This window comes from Megascapheus bottae, chromosome 5 (genome assembly GCF_031878675.1).
Source record: "Megascapheus bottae isolate mThoBot1 chromosome 5, mThoBot2.hap1, whole genome shotgun sequence".
Lineage (NCBI taxonomy): Eukaryota > Metazoa > Chordata > Mammalia > Rodentia > Geomyidae > Megascapheus > Megascapheus bottae.
In genome coordinates this window covers 70,789,751-70,807,077 of record NC_143513.1, presented here as the reverse complement: position 1 = coordinate 70,807,077, position 17,327 = coordinate 70,789,751, and the positions used below count along the sequence as shown (strand labels likewise).

Genomic DNA, 17,327 nt, shown 5'->3' with positions numbered 1-17,327 from the left:
CATTCCCTCATGGGATCCATTGTTAATGATTTTCTTGTTTTTTTTTTCTTCTATTTTTTCCCCAATAATGTCTTAATATAGGATGTTAAGTGTTTCTAATTTCATATGAGAAAACTACTAACTCAGAGCAGATATATTGATAAATTTACAATAGAGTCCATAGACCAGTTGTTTTAACTCTAGTTCATATGTTAGTAATTTTTGGTATATAAACTATATTATATAACTATATATAAACTATATAACTAGTTACTAGAGATTGGGTTTTATTTTGTCCTTTGAAGAATGCTTCAAGTTATAGTTAACATTCTTTAACATTGGTTTTTCGCAGCTCTGTGGTTTTAGGTGTCCTTTAGCTGATTTAAGCAAGTCTGTTGTTTTTTCTGTTCTTACGCTTCTTTCTTTTTTTTTTTGATTTGGCTTTTTTTTCATATATTTTATTGTAATTAATAGAAGGGTTACATGATATTTGCCAGATAGAAGGTGCATTAATTCACATACATTGATACCCTTTCACATGTCTTATGCTTATTTCTAAAACAGCTGTGTTTGCAAAACAGGTAAGTCCAGTCATATGTGTGGATCACCCAATCAATGGATTAAATTGACACATCAAACCAATTTTGCTATGTGATACTATGTGATTAAGTGCTTGTCTTTATAGAAAACACTGAGCCCACATCATTAGTTAATCTGAACTTGTTACTATATTACAATGTCACACATTTTTTAAAGAGAGGAATAATCAAATTGACATGCTGATGTGACTGACAGGTTGGCTTTCTCAACCTGCTTTAGTGTGGATAGGCTTTGCAGTTAGTTTATGAACTCACCCTTATTTCTTTTCACCTCTCACTATAGACATGTGAGCTTCTAAAAATTTTGATAAATTACACTTGATATATGGTGTGATCCTGTGAAAGCTGACAAGTGGTAAAAATCCAGTGGTAAGGCAGCCATTTCATACCAGGGACACTTATCCAAGTTTGGGTGAAAGGTTTATCTGGGCTCCTCAGGTTTTTTTCCCCCTCATGTCCCCTGATAAATACAGTGATTTCAAACCATGTTTTCTTCTGCATCAAGTCAAGGCAGCACTCTGAATCATTAAATATTAAACCTTATATTCAAGAACATTATTCACTCATTAATATTGCATTGCAGCCTAAACTGCATTGTTCAAAACATTTTCAGATGTTATGCTAGTCTGTCAAAATACATTAACAAACTTAGTCATGTTGAACTAGGCAAAAAAATGACAAACTGTTTGTACCACAAACAGTGTCGTTGTTGCATTCCTATACAACCTAAACATTTTGTGTTAGAATACTTGGAAATCACTGTATGGATAAAATGATTTACCTTGGAAGGCAGATGGAGTGAATATTTATCTTTCACATCACATCTGCTATACATCTTTATAGTTATCCACAAGTTCTTTGAATTCCTTGAGTTATTAATTTATTTATAAATTAAATTTAAATATGTGTGGTACCATTCTAGCTAGTTATTAGATTCATGGATCAGTTCGTTTGTTTGTTTATTTATTTACCAACTAGTCACTCATGGGGCTTGAACTCTGGGGCTCGGTAGGATCAGTTTTTAAATCTCCATGCGTCTATCCCTTGACCAGAAGGGGAACTAGATATGTGAGTTACGTGGGAAACTTGATATTTGGCTTCATGTAAGACAGTGATGAGTTCAGGCCTTAGTTTCTCTGACAATATTCATTCCAATTGATGTGAACACCTAGGCTTTTCTCCACTTTCCAGTAACCCTGTTAGTAGCAATGAGAAGGCATGAAATCCTTTCTAGGAAAGAAATTGATAGAAACATTTCTTTTGTCTGAAATTGTTCTAATAAAAAAAAAGAAAGAAAATAGCCCTTCTCTTCGGTAGAGTAAGGAAAATTCGCACAGCAAAACGTGGAAATTTGGATTGAATGAGAGGATACCTTAATTTTTTGTATGCTGTGACAATACCTGAGCTTTATCTGAAAGATGGTTATGTTGATGATGCTGCATATTAATGGTAATTCACATGGGTTCAAATTTTATAAAGGCAGTCTATAAAAGAATGAAAGTTGGTTTTAAAAAATCTTTGGTAACCTAGATTTTTTTTCCTTTAGAATGGAATGCAGGTGAATGTACCTGTGATTTCTGGGTGGAAAAAAGGATAGGTAGCCAGTAGGCACATCTTGAACCTCTAGAACTGTTACCTCAAAAATGATATAAATGATTATTGGGAAGTAAATAGTAAAAGTGGTATAGTGAATTCCTGCTGGTTGAGTTTTAAATTATTTATTTTGTTAGTTTAGCTAACGTGGTTGGTGCCACATGGGATTTGAGTACCATGTCACTGACTAATACTGCATAATTAAAAAACTTCAGTTCCTTATTTAATTTAGAAAGGATTGTTAACATCATGAAATACTATTCTATTTGTATAAGTGGGTGCTGTTTACCTAGTCATTTTGGAAATTTTTAGTATATTATATATTTATGGAATGTGAAGGCTTTTTTCTTTTTTAATTATAGTTCTTCTAGTTTCCTCCCCTTGTCCAGTTTCCAGCCCCACAGAGTTTATCTCCTTGAAAGGCTGCTCCATGCTTTATAGTCCATTTCAAGGCCTAGGAACACTCTTCTCCACATGTGCTGTTCCCATGCCTTTGCCTTCCCCTTTGGAAGAATCTGGAGGAATCTTCAGTGGCCCTGGTTCAGAGACCTCATAGGCATTTATAAATCTACTAAAGTAGTTTCAACATTAATTTATTGTCCTCCCAACTCCAGTAACTGTAGCAGGGAGAACTAAACTAGAACCTCATTTTTTAAAAATAGTGATAAGCATAGCAATCCTTCATTTTATTTTTCTTCATAAAATCTGCCTGTATCTGTCTACGCTGGTACGGGGGCTTAAAATCAGGGCCTCAATGCTGTCTTTACCTTCATTTTTTTTTTCTTTTTTTCCCCATCTTGCTCAAAACTGGCACTCTATTGATTAAGCTGCAGTTCCACTCACAGCTTTTTGCTAGTTAACTGGAGGTAAGAATCTCATGGACTGTCCTGCCTGGCTGATTTGAATGGGATCCTCAGACCTCAGCCTCCTGCGTAGCTAGGCTTATACTACATGATTATAATTGCATGAACCAAAATGTTTAAAGATGTTCAAACTAAAACAACAGTGTTTATATTGAAACACTTCTACACATGTCCAGTTTTCCTTCCCCTCACTAGCCCTGAGATTCTTACCTTACTAGATGTGAGCTGGAATAGATCTTTATCAGCACTGCTGAACCTTAGAAGTCTGTATGTGAGGAAAGAGTGTGACAACACATTGTGTCATTGATGACATGGGATGACAGTACCTGTGCGTGCTTTTCCAGTGCATTAGAGCTAAGTGAGTGGCCGACCATCAAGCCATGCTTGTCCCATACAGCTGTACCACAGGCTGTAGGGGTTGGCTAGCAAGGGGAAGGAAGACTGGACATGCGTAGCAGTGTTTGAATCTGAACACTGTTTTACTTTGAACATCTTTAAACATTTTGATTCATGCAATTATGATCATGTAGTGTAGTGACCAGTACCTGACTACTTTTGCGGTCATAAATTTAGAATATTAATTGTACCGTTTGTTACTTTGTAATTTTCAGCATTTTAAGTAATTTCTCTGAGTTTTGATTTCTTTAGCTTTGAAAGGGGAATATAGCTACTCAGTTTATATGCATATGTGTGTGTGAAATAATATATGTAAAGGGTCTGTTAAAATACTTGGTATACAAGGAACTTCATGAAGTTATTAGAAGAATATTAATAATAGTAGACTAATATACATTTATATGGCCTAAGCTGCATGTTGAAAACATCAGTTCTAAAAATAACAAATAGGATATGAAGTGAAAGGACCACATGGGTCGGATATCTTTTATTGGAATGAATTGAAATCCAGTGTTCTGATAGATTCCTTGAGAGCAAAGCTTAGATGTATGTGCTATCATGCTGGTTGATTCCATGTCTTCACACTATGATCCACACATTAAATGTACAAAAAGTACTTTTTAATGCACTTTGACTCCAGGCATCTTCATTTGTTTGTTTTGTGTGTGTGTGTGTGTGTGTGTGTGTGTGTGTGTGTGTGTGTGTCTTTGATGTGACTTCTGCATAGTAATACTTATTTCTTGAAGTCTGTCTGATTTAACTTTTGAGGCAGATAGGAAATACATAACAAATGGCTGAGCCTAGTGAGCATCTATTGTAAGCTGAAGTATGTTAGGAGGATAGATCTTATGACAGTTGTCATTTATGTGTGTGTACTTTCCTTTTCCTCCACCAATCCCCCCTCCCAACAACAGCTTCAATAAAGAGTCTCCAGTAGTGAAATTCAGAGACAGAAAATAAATTTGGAGTGACCAGATGCTAGAGGTAGAGTTGTAGCTCAGTAATAGAGTGTTTGCCTAGGCTATATTAAAAAAGAAAAGAAAAAAGGATGGAAGCACTGGGTGCCAGTAGCTCACACCTGGAATCCTAGCTTCTCATCAGGCTGAGATCTGAGGACTGTGGTTTGAAGTCAGCTCAAGAAGGAACGTCCGTGAGACTCCTATCTCCAATTAACCACCAGAAAACCAGAACTGGAGCTGTGGCTCACAGTGGTAGAGCACTAGCCACGACTGGAAAAACTCAAGCATAGGCGCGGAGTTCAAGCCCCATGACAGACCCCAGACAAAAAGGTGGGGGCGGGGGATGGAAGGAAACTCTGGGGCTTGATGTTAATGATGGCTTCATCTATATTTACTTATTCACAAACTAATGAGGTTATATACTTTAAATATGTGTACTACTTATGTGTCAGTCATACCTTATAGAAGTAGTTAAAATGAGAGAAAAAAATAACCAAGATAGAAAGAACAGGAGCAAATCTAAACGACAATAGCTAAAAATCATAGTAATATTTTTTCACTCTTTCATTAAACATTTCTACATTCTCACTTTGTGTTTAAAGTAAAAATTAGAACAAAATCTAGAATAAGGCTTTAAGCCTTACTACCTTGGTTTTCAAGTTCATAAACTTTTTTATTTAAGTATATTTTTTTTGACAGGAAATAGTGGAAATAAAACACCTGCCAACGAATGAATTGTTGGTTGATGAATGGCATGAGAGAGGTCTAGGAGTTGATGGTTGTTTTTCAAGCTGATGGTTGTTATCCCATCTGGTGTGGTGTGTGCCGATGTATTTTGTTGTAGTGCCTCCGCCTGCCCAGGTGAATTCTAGATGGACAAGTTTGGTGTGCCAGATCATAGGAGGACAAGCCTCTCTCTCTCTCTATGTCTCTCTCTCTCTGTCTCTCTCTCTCTGTGTCTGTCTGTCTGTCTGTCTGTCTCTCTCTCTCTCTCTCTCTCTCTCTCTCTCTCTCTCTCTCTCTCTCTCTCTCTCTCTCTCTCTCCCAGTTCTGGGGCTTGAATTCAGGGGCCCAGGTAGTATCCTTGGACACTTTTTGCTCAAGGCTAGTAGACCCAGGGCTTTGTGGATGCTAGGTGAGCACTCTACCACTACGTCACACTCCTGGCCAGGATAGGTCTCCTAAACTCTTCACTCTTCTTTAGGTGGGATGGGGAAGTATTGCAATTGAGTTGAGGTATATGTATATGTGTGTGTATATGTATATACAGACACACATTCATATATCCGTGTGTGTGTGTGTGTGTGTGGTATGTGTGTATGTATCTCTTTGTTTTGAAGTGAGACTAGGAATTCTTTTCAAAGGCCTGTGATTTCCTAGCCTATAATAAAATTGTGGTTATGCTCCAGTTCACCTGTCTCTTTCTCTCCCCCTCTCTCTCTATTTTTGCCTTTGTCTCTGTCTCGTTTTGGTTTTGTGAGACCGAGTCTTGGTGTTATAGCTCAAGCTGGCCCTAAGTTCACTATGCAACCCAAGTTCACTCAAATTTTTGCTCTTTCTTTCCCAACCTCTGGACTTTTGGGATGGTAGGTATGTACCACCACACTCAGCTAAACTTTACCTCTTGCGAGACTTGTTGTTGGGAAAGCTTACAAATAGTCTTTTTTTTTTTTTTTTAAATAACATATGCTTTTTTTGGGTAGAGTTTGGCCTACTGTTTTCTCAGAGTCTTCAGTTTTCAAGAGCTTGCCATCCTGCCTTTGCGTGATTTTTACAGCAATTAGCTGTGTCTTCCAGTATCACACAATAGATGTTTGGCATAGAATTGAATCTTGGATTTAATACTTTGAAATGCTTAAAGAAGTTACCTGAAATATGGGTATAAAATCTGTTCCTCAGAGGTTTACATGTAACATACTCAATATAGCTAGGAAGTCTTACTTAGAGCAATGAGGGGCATAAAGAATAAATTAAGGGCACTGAAACTGAAAAAGGAGAGTGAAATTATAATCATTTTGCTCTTGCAAAAAAAACTCTGTTCCTTAGTTATGTCTCATTATTTTAGTCTGACCCTATGTAGAAGTTCCCATTTGTGCTTTGCTTTGGGAAATACTTTTAGGAAAAGAAAGTGACTGAAAAGTGGTATAAGCAACGAAAAGCAAATCTTTCATAAATATTAGTGTACCATGCTCTCTATTGTTGGATCCAGCTTTTCATTTGTTAACTTTACCCTAAAATTTGCTTAAGTAACCCTTAAGTGTTAAAGCATAAACTTACGATGGAAAGAATGAATGCAGAAAGGATTCTAGGGAGCTGGATGTTCTATGCTTCTGTATTGTCTTTTCCTCTCAGGGCCAGTCTAGGAGCATTGCTGACAATGGGTGCCAGCCACTGGCTTGGTGTTGACATAGCCTGAGACCACAGCCTGTGTGACTGTTGTCAAGAGAACTCTTTGGTTTCCATTTCTGTCAGGAGGTTTGAGTGTATGGGGTATGAGGAGCTGGGAACACTTGTCCTAGGGCCACAAGCTTGTCAGCTGATGCATATAAGTGGTTTGCCATCAGGAGTTATTTCCATCAGTGGTATTCCATGTAGCCCTGCAGGTAGATTTGAGCTCAGGTTGAATAGCCAGAGTGAAATAGGGAGGCATCTGCTAGGATAGAGAGAGGGAGAAGCGGGAGAGTAGGAGAAACACTAAGAGAAGGCAACTTCCTAGAAGCACTCTTGTAGTATTTCCGTGGTACTTAATGTTTGTAGCTTGGATAATACTGCCACTGGGTTATATAGTACCATCAATGTTAAGAGTGATCTCATCGATATAGCAGGGGAAAATAACTTTGTGTTCTATTTGATGAAATAGGCTAAATTCTAGAAGAAAAAAAAGAGCTAGAGGAGAGGTGATAATTAAATGATACAAAGCATTTCACTGAGCTGAGGGAAGACTGGAGCCTGAAAACTGAAAGGAGGCTTTGTTCTATGTAGATTGATGAGAAAAGATGCACACCTAGTCAGAGAGTGCTAAAATGTCTGAAGGATAAAGAGAAAAAAAAATCTAAGGATAAAAAGGAAAGCTTATAAGCTTCTAGATAGAAAAACAACTAATTTATAAAGGAAGTGGGATCATCATGGGTTTAGAGTTTTCCTCTGCAAACTGGAAGCTAGGAAATAGAATGACACCTTGAGGTTCCTTGGAAAAAAAGATTGAAATCCTAGAATTCTCTGCTGGGCTCTCCTTCCCCAATAGAGGTCTATGGATGTGGAAGGATTTAGGGAATTTATGAATGTAAATAGCTAGTAGGCAGAGTCTAGCAAGAAAATGTAACATACCAGTCATTTTTAAGGAGAGAATTTAATGTAAGACTTGTTAAAGAGACATATAAAGGCCCTAAAGGTAGAAGCAAAACAAACAAAAAAAGCTGCTATTCTAAAGAAGTACTGTTTAATAGAATATAATGTGTGTCATCTATGTAGTTAACTTTCTGGTAGCTATGTCTAAAATAAAAAAACACATATGGAAACCGTTTTATTTATTTTCCCCAGTGTTTCTAAAATAGTGACACATAGTCAATATAGTTTCTTCATGATATATATTACATCTAGGTTTCTCCCTCCTTCCCTCCCTCCCTCCCTCTCTCTTTCCTCCCCTCCTTCCTTTCCTCCTGCTCCTGCTCCTGCTCCTCCTCCTCTTCTTCCTCCTCCATCTTCCTCTTCTTCCCCCCCTCTCCTTTCTCCAGGGGGTTTAAGGTACTGGAGTTTTGAATTCAGGACCTCATGTATGCTAGTTAAAGCCACATTTCCAATCCTTTTTGTGATTATTTTTCAGAGATGGCCTCATATTTCTGCTTCTCTCTGTCCTAAGTAGTTAGGATTATGAGCATGCACCACCAGGCTTAGCCCTCCAGATTTATAGTTTGTACCTACAGAATGATTCAATTTGGACTGACCTGGACTCAGTTGCCTCATGTGACTTACATGTATCATATTGGCCAGTACAGCTCCAAGGCATCTCAGGAAGCAGCTACCATCCCTGGCGCATCCGGGGAGCAGTAGGAAGAGTTGGTGTTACTGTTACTAAGTTGGTGATGCTGCTGCTCACACATCTGAGGAGGGAGTTCCTCTTGGGTGTGGCTGTGTTTCTGAGCCCTGAGGAGGGTGCCAGTGGATCAGGTGGGCACTTCTCTCCTGAATGGAATGTGGGGAGGCTGATTTCCTAAAGCTCCTCTGCAGGAACTGCAGTGCTTCTGGGGTAAATAGCGAGGCCTGAGTGGTGCAAGCCCCAGTTCTGGCTTGGCAGTCACCCTCAGGATCCGCTTTGGCAGAGCCTACCAACACCTAGCTGTAAAGCAGAAATACAATTTAACTACAACTTGCCCTTCATTAGTGTTGTGGAACTCTTGTCAGTGCAGTTTGGGGATTTGAAGATACTCAGTGGCTTACTGGAGTTCCTGTGATGTGCTTTTTACTTGAGATTCCTCCCCTTTGTTAGGGTGCACACCTCAGCATCCCAGGGAACAAGAATGAGATTCATTAGAATCAGTGAGATTTCCAACCTCCATGTTTTTAGCCCTCCCACGGGAAAAGTAGTCCCATTGTTATGTATTGTGTGACGCACATTTGTCTCCAGATTATTTCTATTTTCATTAGTGGTACATGATTTTAACATGTTAAAATCAATTATTTTTAGAATGTTTGTGGGGGAAGAATGGTATGTTAGTTTGCTATCTGCTACTATTACAAATACCAGGGATACTCAGCTTATAAAGAGAAAAGGTTTGTTTCAGCCCAGTTGGAGGCCCCAGAGTAGGTGTGGTTGGCTCTGTTGCTTTGGTCATGCTGGGAACACATAGTAGAACAAAATGCTAATCACTAGAGTAGGAGGAGCTCTAGCCCCAGTAGAGCCCTGCTCTTCTAGGCCCCATGGCCTTCAGTAGTGTCACCCTAAGGACCTAACATATGGGCCTTTAGAGCATATTCCACACCCAGACCATAGCAGAAGCAAACCTTGATGGTTAATTTCAGAGTAACATTTTGAATTAGGTTTAGGTAGAAAAATAGATAATCAAGATACATGTATTTGGGGGACATTTCACCACCATATTTTACTGTGGGTTAAATACTTTCACTAAAATATATGCTTTGTTAGATTTCAGGTCATAATTTTAAGTCAGTGCTGTTTATTGCTTAATTACCAGGTTCCAGAGCTTGTTACCAAAATGTGCTTGTACTTTCTTCAGTCTTTCAAATATATTTATTTGATGCCTACCACAAGCCAGGCATTGTTTGTATCTGGGTTACAGTTGTATGTAAGGTAAACTTTATCTCCATGCCACTTATATATTCTAAGTGTGTGTGTGTGTGTATGTGTGTGTGTGTGTGTGCGCGTGTGTGCACGCACAGGATATGAAATCAGACTGACTTTAATTTTGGCTGTACCTCTCATTGTTTTTGTGACATCCACTAGATTACTTGCTGTATATATAAGTCCTGGTTTTATGTAATTTATCTGTCCCTAATCTTCTCATTTGAAACATAATTCAGTAGGGTTGTGAGGATTAAATGAGTTATAACTGTCAAGTGCTTAGAACTGTACATGGCACAACAAAAAGTTAATTCTTTATCTGTCATTTCTATAGGTATATAACATGCATTTAGTTTGAAATGTCAATCCATGTACATTTCTTTCTAGCATTTGAGATACTTTGAATTGAAAAGTGTTGTTTGCTCTGTCATTTTATTTTTGTAAAGTCTTATAAATGAAAAACTGTATGCTTACTGTTATTTTTTCATAGTCTATTAATTAGTTCATTGAGTTATCTCACTCAGCTTTTCTGTTTAAAAATGAGTGGTAAACAAAATTCGATCTGCTTGTTCACCATGCTCTGACAGAATAGGATGCATTAAATAAAATTTACTATTAGCATTAACAATGACCTTTGGGGTTGTGGTTACTCATTTCTCCCCCAGTATTTGAAACCGTCTTTCTGAGTCAAATATATTGCAATATTTTGCAGATATTATTCATGATTATGGTCATAGTTCAATTTTAGATAAATCGTTTAGTCAAATCACTTTATCTCCAACAATTAACAGTTTTGCACTTATTTTCACCTGTTACTGATGTTTTATAGCCAGTCTCTTTGTATTATAATGGCTTTGAATATTAAATTACTAGCAATCATCTAAGCTAGAATTGTATAGAATTACTTATACGTTGGTCTCTATGAAAATAAATCTGAGTATTTGTGAATGACGAAATGAGCAGTTTCCAAATTTAGAGAAACATGTAGGGCTATTTAATACCAAAAGACTAAAAAAAAAAAATACCAAAAGACTTTAGGAAAGGGCTGGCTGATAATAATTTATATTCCAACAAAACCTGACTTGATGCAGGGAAAGCAAGGAAAAATATATTTAAAAATAGCTATGAATAATGTAGGATTGAAATCTTGCCCTTATGTGACTATACAGATGAGTAATGTAGTAGAAAGTAATTTCTTATATGGAGTTCACTCTTCAGGAGGATTAAGAAATGTGACTTTTGATACCAACTCAGGCTGTTCCCTGCCTTGGTGTACTTCTCAGGTTTTCTTAGGTTAAAAATAGAGATAGTAAGGCCTACTTTTTTTTTTTTTTAAAGAGTACCTTGTAAATCCCCTTTCTCCTGTTAAAAACCTGTATTCTTCAGAATTCAGTGATGCCTGGTAGCTTTCTACTTTGGGACTGAAGTATATAGAAGGAGATTTTATATGAGATGTGTATGTGAGTTGAATGTATGTGAATAGGTTTTATTTTTTCCTCCTACATCATTTTGAAAAACGTAATAATATTCATTATGGGAGATTTGGCTGTTTTTCAGAAATTCATTTTGCCCTGTCTCTCAGCTGATTGAGAATACTCAGAGAAGAAGAGCTAAGTTGCTGGGCTGGAGGTCTAAGGACAGCACCAACTGGTATTTGTTTCATTAAGCTTAGGCAAGCTATCCAATTACTAAATGCAAATAAGAAAAGTTTACACTAAACTCCTACTTCTTTGCTTAAAACTCTAGAGAATTTAAATGAGGGGAGATATGTATTTAAAGGCAGGAAATTTAAATGAAACTTAAATCAAGGGCTTAATGTAGAATAACATTAGACCAGGGGATCTGAAAATAAGTGGGAAATTGCAATAAATAAAAAAGGAGATGTATTTGCTCAGATGCTTCCTATGTTTAGTTTTGTTTTGAGATAATTCTTAAGTCATTGGAAACTCAAGTTCATGAAAGCTTGATTTTATTCCCTATCTTCAATTGCCAGTGAGAGCGCACCCTTTCCTGCTCCCTCCAGATTCTGTGAAGTAAAATGGCTGCTGATATTACAGCTTCGTTGTTGGGTTAGTGGTCATTTCATTTGACCCAGAAAGAGGAAAATGTCAACTCTTCTGGATGGACTATGAGTGGAGTACACTGCACTGATAGGAGATAAAACCAATGGGGAAAGTGGAAACAGAGCATATAAGTAGTTTGAAACTGAATTGAAAAAGAATTGAATTTTGGAAAAGTTTTGCGAAAGGGAAAATAGTACAATTAAGAAGTTCTAATAGGCCACTTCCCTAGGTAAAATGAAACCTTAGCATAGTAGTTATCTAAAGTTGTGCTCTCCAGAATAATCTCCAAGAAAACAGAATTATGATTTTGAGCCTCTGGGGCCCTTTGGAAGTTTTCATGAGACTCTACCTAAAGGAGGATGTTTCAGGTGCTTCTGCGTTCTTTCCCCAAGTCACTTTTTCCTTCCCTATGTGAGTCAGTCTTTGTCCTTTGACATCAGCTATCAAGTCAATAGAATTCATACTTTGGAGTGTCATAGCAGCCTTTTTTGAACTATGCATTTATCAGTTGTAACTTAGAATTAAACTTTATGAAGGATGGGATTTGTCACTTGTTCACCATTTTATTCCCAGTAATCAGAATAATACACATATGCAAATAATGTTTACTCTTACCAAATGTACATTTTTGGTTAAGTAGTAGGAAATCTTAGAATCATAGAAGTTTTGAGTGCCCATTGGAAGAAAATTATATCATTGTAGTATTTGAACACATCTCTCTGATTCAATCAGCTGTTCCAAGTATAGCAAAATAAATCACCTTATAATGTTGAAAACAGGAATAATATGTCCCAGATATGGTATTTATAAAGTATTTAGCTTTAAAGAATCTTCAGATTATATAGTTTATCCTTTAGACTTTAAAGCTTAGAAAGCAGGTTTACTAGATTATGCAGCTAAGGTGTTGATAGGAAATGAGAATTTGTTCTGGTGTTTTGTCAAACTCCCTGGATATATACAACTCTGCTTCTTAAGCATTCAGTACACAGAACAAACATTCCTCTAAAATAAACAGATTTTATGCAACTAGATCCCCAATATAAGTGAAAGTAGCTAATAATTTATTATGAAAGAAAAATAATTTTGCTATTGGTTAATCTTGTTCCAATATTTCCAAATTCAAGAGCTGACTAGTTAATGTTGTATTCCAGAATCCCTTGCATTGTAGGTTATTTAGTGAATCTGGATTGTATTACATTCATGCAACATGGTTGTGGGCCATATAGGATCCAGTATATTTTTCTAATTATTATTTTTATTCCTAGTCTTCTGATTTCGGTAGCTCATTATTTCTTTTTATCTAAAAGGAGGAAGAAAAGAAGGAGAGGAAGGAGGGAAGGAAGGAAAGAAAGAAAATGAGGGACGGAGTCAGTAGAGTACTCAATTTTAGAAGTCAATTACCCCTTTGCCTTACCTTTATTCATTGCTTATCACATTACAGGCATTATGCTGAATGCTTTGCTATGTAGAAGGTAGGGATTACACCAATGCATTGTGCCCATGAGGAGAATAGTTCTTTGGGAGGTAGTTCGTAAGCGTAGAGCCTTGGTTAGTAACTAGGGAGTTCAACTAGAGTTTATCCATCTGTTCAAGTATAGCAAAACAAATCCTTTACTTGTAATGGTGAAGACTATCATGGTTATGTTCGTACTGTTTTTCTGTTATTTTGCTCAAACTTTATGATTTTATATTGTTTGAGCTACCCATAATTCCATTTTTAATTAAAAATCATGCTACATAGAAGTAAATTCAGTTAAAATGTTGTTATTTATGCTGGGAGCTGTGGCTCACACCTGTAATCCTAGCTACTCAGGAGACTGAGGTCTGAGGATTGCTGTTCAAAGCCAGCCAGGCAGTAAAGAACCTAAGACTCTTATCTCCAGTTAACCACTAGAAAATGGGAAGTGGGGCTGCGGGTCCAGGGGTAGGGTGGTAGCCTTGAATTGAAGAGTTCAGGCACAAGGTCCAGGCCCAAGGTTAGTGTGGTGGCCTTGAGATAAAGACCTCAGGGGCAGCTCCCAGACACAGAGTTCAAGCCCCATGACCCACAAAAAAAAAAAAAGAAAAAAGAAAGAAAAAGGAAAGAAAAATATAGTTATTTGTTTAAATACTGTAACATATACCACATGACAAACTATTATTGTGTGAAATTCATTTTATGTTTGATGAATGAATAGATGATATGAATAAATATCATTTTTATAAGGTACGTGTGTATAAGGTTTGGCATATAGTAGATGAGCCATAAATGATAATAATGTTATTATTTAGGGTTCTGCCTCATGTGTAGGTGTATATGTATATGTGTATATACATATCTACATGGATATATATATCTGAATATAGATATAATTTATAGGACTGTGCTCATAAGTGTTTTCTTATTTTAAAAATTGTCAAGCTAGAGGGTTACAGCTACATAATAAGCTAATGAGTGCATTTCCTGTCAAACATGCTTGCCCTTCCCTCATTTTCATAAAAGTGTTATAAATCACAAGTTTGTAATCTGATGCAGTAACCTCAGCAGGTATTAGTGCAATATCCTCAATTGGACCACTGCGTTTTGAAGGTCATTTCCTTTAGTATGCCTCCAGGACTTATTTATGTATTGAGCTGTGGCTCTCAAAATTGAGCACAGAGGAGAATCACCTCGAGGGCTGAAAAGTCCATTTACTACACACTACCCTTAAAGTTTCTGGTCCAGAAGGGTTGGCATGGTGTCCAACAATTTGCATGTGTTATAGACTTCCAGGCAATGCTGATTTGGGGAACTGCTGCTCTGGGGAAGTGGCAAAATTGAAGTTGTTCCAGTGACTTCTAATTATTACTATTCTCTTACATGTCCAGTGGAATTAATGTACTGGCATTCACTGATGTTGCTGAATTTACTATATGTTTTTTATATGGTAAATTAGAGAAATTTGATCTACATACATATCACTGTGCTGTTGCTTAGGAAGATTTTTGAAGATTACTTTTCATTAGATAATCTCAAAAGTGTAAGTTTTAATTTATTTCTTCTTTCGTTAGACATAAAACTACTCATGTGGTTTACTTTTTAGGGGGTAAAACATAATTTTGGAGTATGTTTTTAGGATTTTTTCTGTTATAATTTATTTCCAAGAATTTCAGGGTATCAGGATGATGTGGCAATTCAAAAATAGTACCAAGAGATTTTATATTCTTAAGTCCTTTTCAAGAGTCTTTTTAAGACTAGAATTTGAGTTGGACTTACCAATTTTCATTCATACTTACGAGATTCATTCACAATTACACCAACAAAACAATTTACTTTTTCCTTTTAAAGCATAGCTCATACTTTTGAGGGTATGATGGTATAGGAAGAGGTTATTCTTTGAAAGAAGAAAGGCAATCAAAATCTTTGTCCATGAGATTAGACTGAAATGTTCTGTCATTCAGTGGTGCTGAATGCCTTTCTGTGCCAAGTATTATGGCAAAAATTGGTGCCAAAGTAATTTCTTTTTATTGTGTACAATGAGGAGTTTTAATGGATTGTAGCTTTTTATTATTTAATTGTGTGACAAGGCTACTGACATACTTCACCCAATTGTTGGCTTCATTAATAGAATTAGTGATGTATACAGGTTTACTGCAGAGGTAACGTTCTGAGATCTTTCTGCTTGACTGTATCTGGGATCTTAGGTAAAGTTTGGAACTATCCCTAATACAGGAAAATACTGGACTCATTCCAGAAAGGAGGATCTTGCTTGCTGGAATGTTTGATTGTATTTGTATATGAAGATTGTTTAAAAATGGCTGAAATGCATTGGGTAGAGAAATGTCTTTATTGCTGCAATGTAATGTAGGATGGAATGTTTTTTAACTTTTTCATCACCATATCCTCAGTTCTTACACAGTACCTGGCAAATAGTGAGTAAAAGTTGGATTGGGTCAACTTTGAGAATACAGATGATGATTATTTCAAGTGTTCATCACAAAGATGGCTTGGTAGTTTTGTCACTTAAATTTACAGAGAGCACAGGGAGATGCCAGTGATGGAATCTTCAGATGGGAAAATTTCAATTTTAGCTAACAACTTTGTAAAAATTAGATATATCTGGCAGCCTTATTGATAAGCTTCTTCATGGATTTGATTTTTTTATTTTTCCAAATGTGGGTAGAGACTAGAGGTTTACCTTGTCATATGTATTGAGGGCCAAGATGCTTTTAGCTGTTGACACTTATGACCAAATGTTTCTTTTTATTTAACATAAGACAAAATATGCTAAGGCATACCTTTTCTGTCCTTATAGACTAAAGCAAGCCAAAGAGCTGGAGCGAGAGAAGGCTGAAGCCAATGAGCAGTTAACAAGAGCCATTCTTCATGAAAGGATATCAAGTGAGCAGGAGCGCTCAAAGGCCAAGCACCTGGTGAGTGTAAGGATTTATTAGCATATCTTTCCCTGGTGTTTGGGAAAAGTCTACTTTTAGTGTTGATCATATGCACAAATGTTCTCCTGGCTGAGATTTTGTCAAGTTTTGACTTTTCCAAGTAGCTGACAATTTAAGATTTTTGCCATTGAGGTCTTTAACGCAGTGGACTTCAGAAGTATCGAAGTAAGGACCAATACATAAATTCATGCACATTTGTCAGGCTTGGAAGGATGTTGTTCCTTTGCTTGTTTCTCTTTTACTTTGGTCTGATTATCTTTGAAACCAGTGGGCTAGCAGTGTTGCCTGTCTTCTTCTACGGCAGGCAGCTTCCACATGTTGGTCTCAGGAGCCTTGAGGAGAGGTGAGGTAAGTTTTGGTTAGTCACTCTGCGAGCTTGAAAAGGCCTTTGGGAATAGTCTTTTCCTTGAACTAGTTTTAAGAAAAACGAGTTAACTTTTAAAATAAAATATGTTTTTGAAAGTGAGTGTATATTTATTTGCTAGGCACTGGTGGCTCATGCCTATAATCCTAGCTTCTCAGGAAGCTGAGATCTGGATATTACAGTTCAAAGCCAGCCCAGGCAGGAAAGTCTATGCAAGTTCTATCTCCAGTTAAAAAGCTGGAACTGGAGCACTGGCTCAAGTAGTAGATTGTTAGTCTTGAACCAAAAGGCTCAGGGATAATATTCAGACTTGGAGACCAAACCTCAGGACTGGCACCAGAAAAACCAAAAAGATAATGATATGTGTGGTATTTGACCCTATCTTTTTCTTTTTTCTTTTGTGTTGGTCATAGGACTTGAACTCAGGGCCTGAGTACTGTCCCTGACTGAGCTCTTTTGCTCAAAGTGAGCATTCTGTTTTTAGTTGACACACAATAGTTGTATATATTTATATAATACACTGTGATAAGTAGTTACATGCATATTATATGTAATGATCATATCAGCTTATTTAATAGCATTTTTGACTTTTTAAACTTTTATCTTTTTGTTTGGGAAGCTTTGATTTGTTCTCTTCTAGTTCTTTGTGAAACATATGACTGTTATAAATTATTTTCTCTCTGTCTCTCCATCTCTCTGTCTCTCTTTCTATGTCTCTGTCTGTCTGTCTGTCTGTCTGTCTGTCTGTCTCTCTCTCTCTCTCTCTCTCTCTCTCTCTCACCTTGGACATGTCTTTGAA

The 17,327-nt window shown here is 36.9% G+C and overlaps 1 protein-coding gene across 5 annotated transcripts in view; it reads left to right on the top strand.

The window, feature by feature from the left end:
• The window catches only part of Chchd3 (coiled-coil-helix-coiled-coil-helix domain containing 3), a 269,461-nt gene that overhangs the window by 85,215 nt on the left and 166,919 nt on the right, over positions 1-17,327 (top strand). For all 5 annotated transcript variants that reach the window (XM_090333320.1, XM_090333322.1, XM_090333318.1 and 2 more), the window contains exon 4: positions 16,026-16,143. In XM_090333320.1, the coding sequence (XP_090189446.1) occupies positions 16,026-16,143 (118 nt within the window). The remainder of the gene's footprint in view (positions 1-16,025; positions 16,144-17,327) is intronic.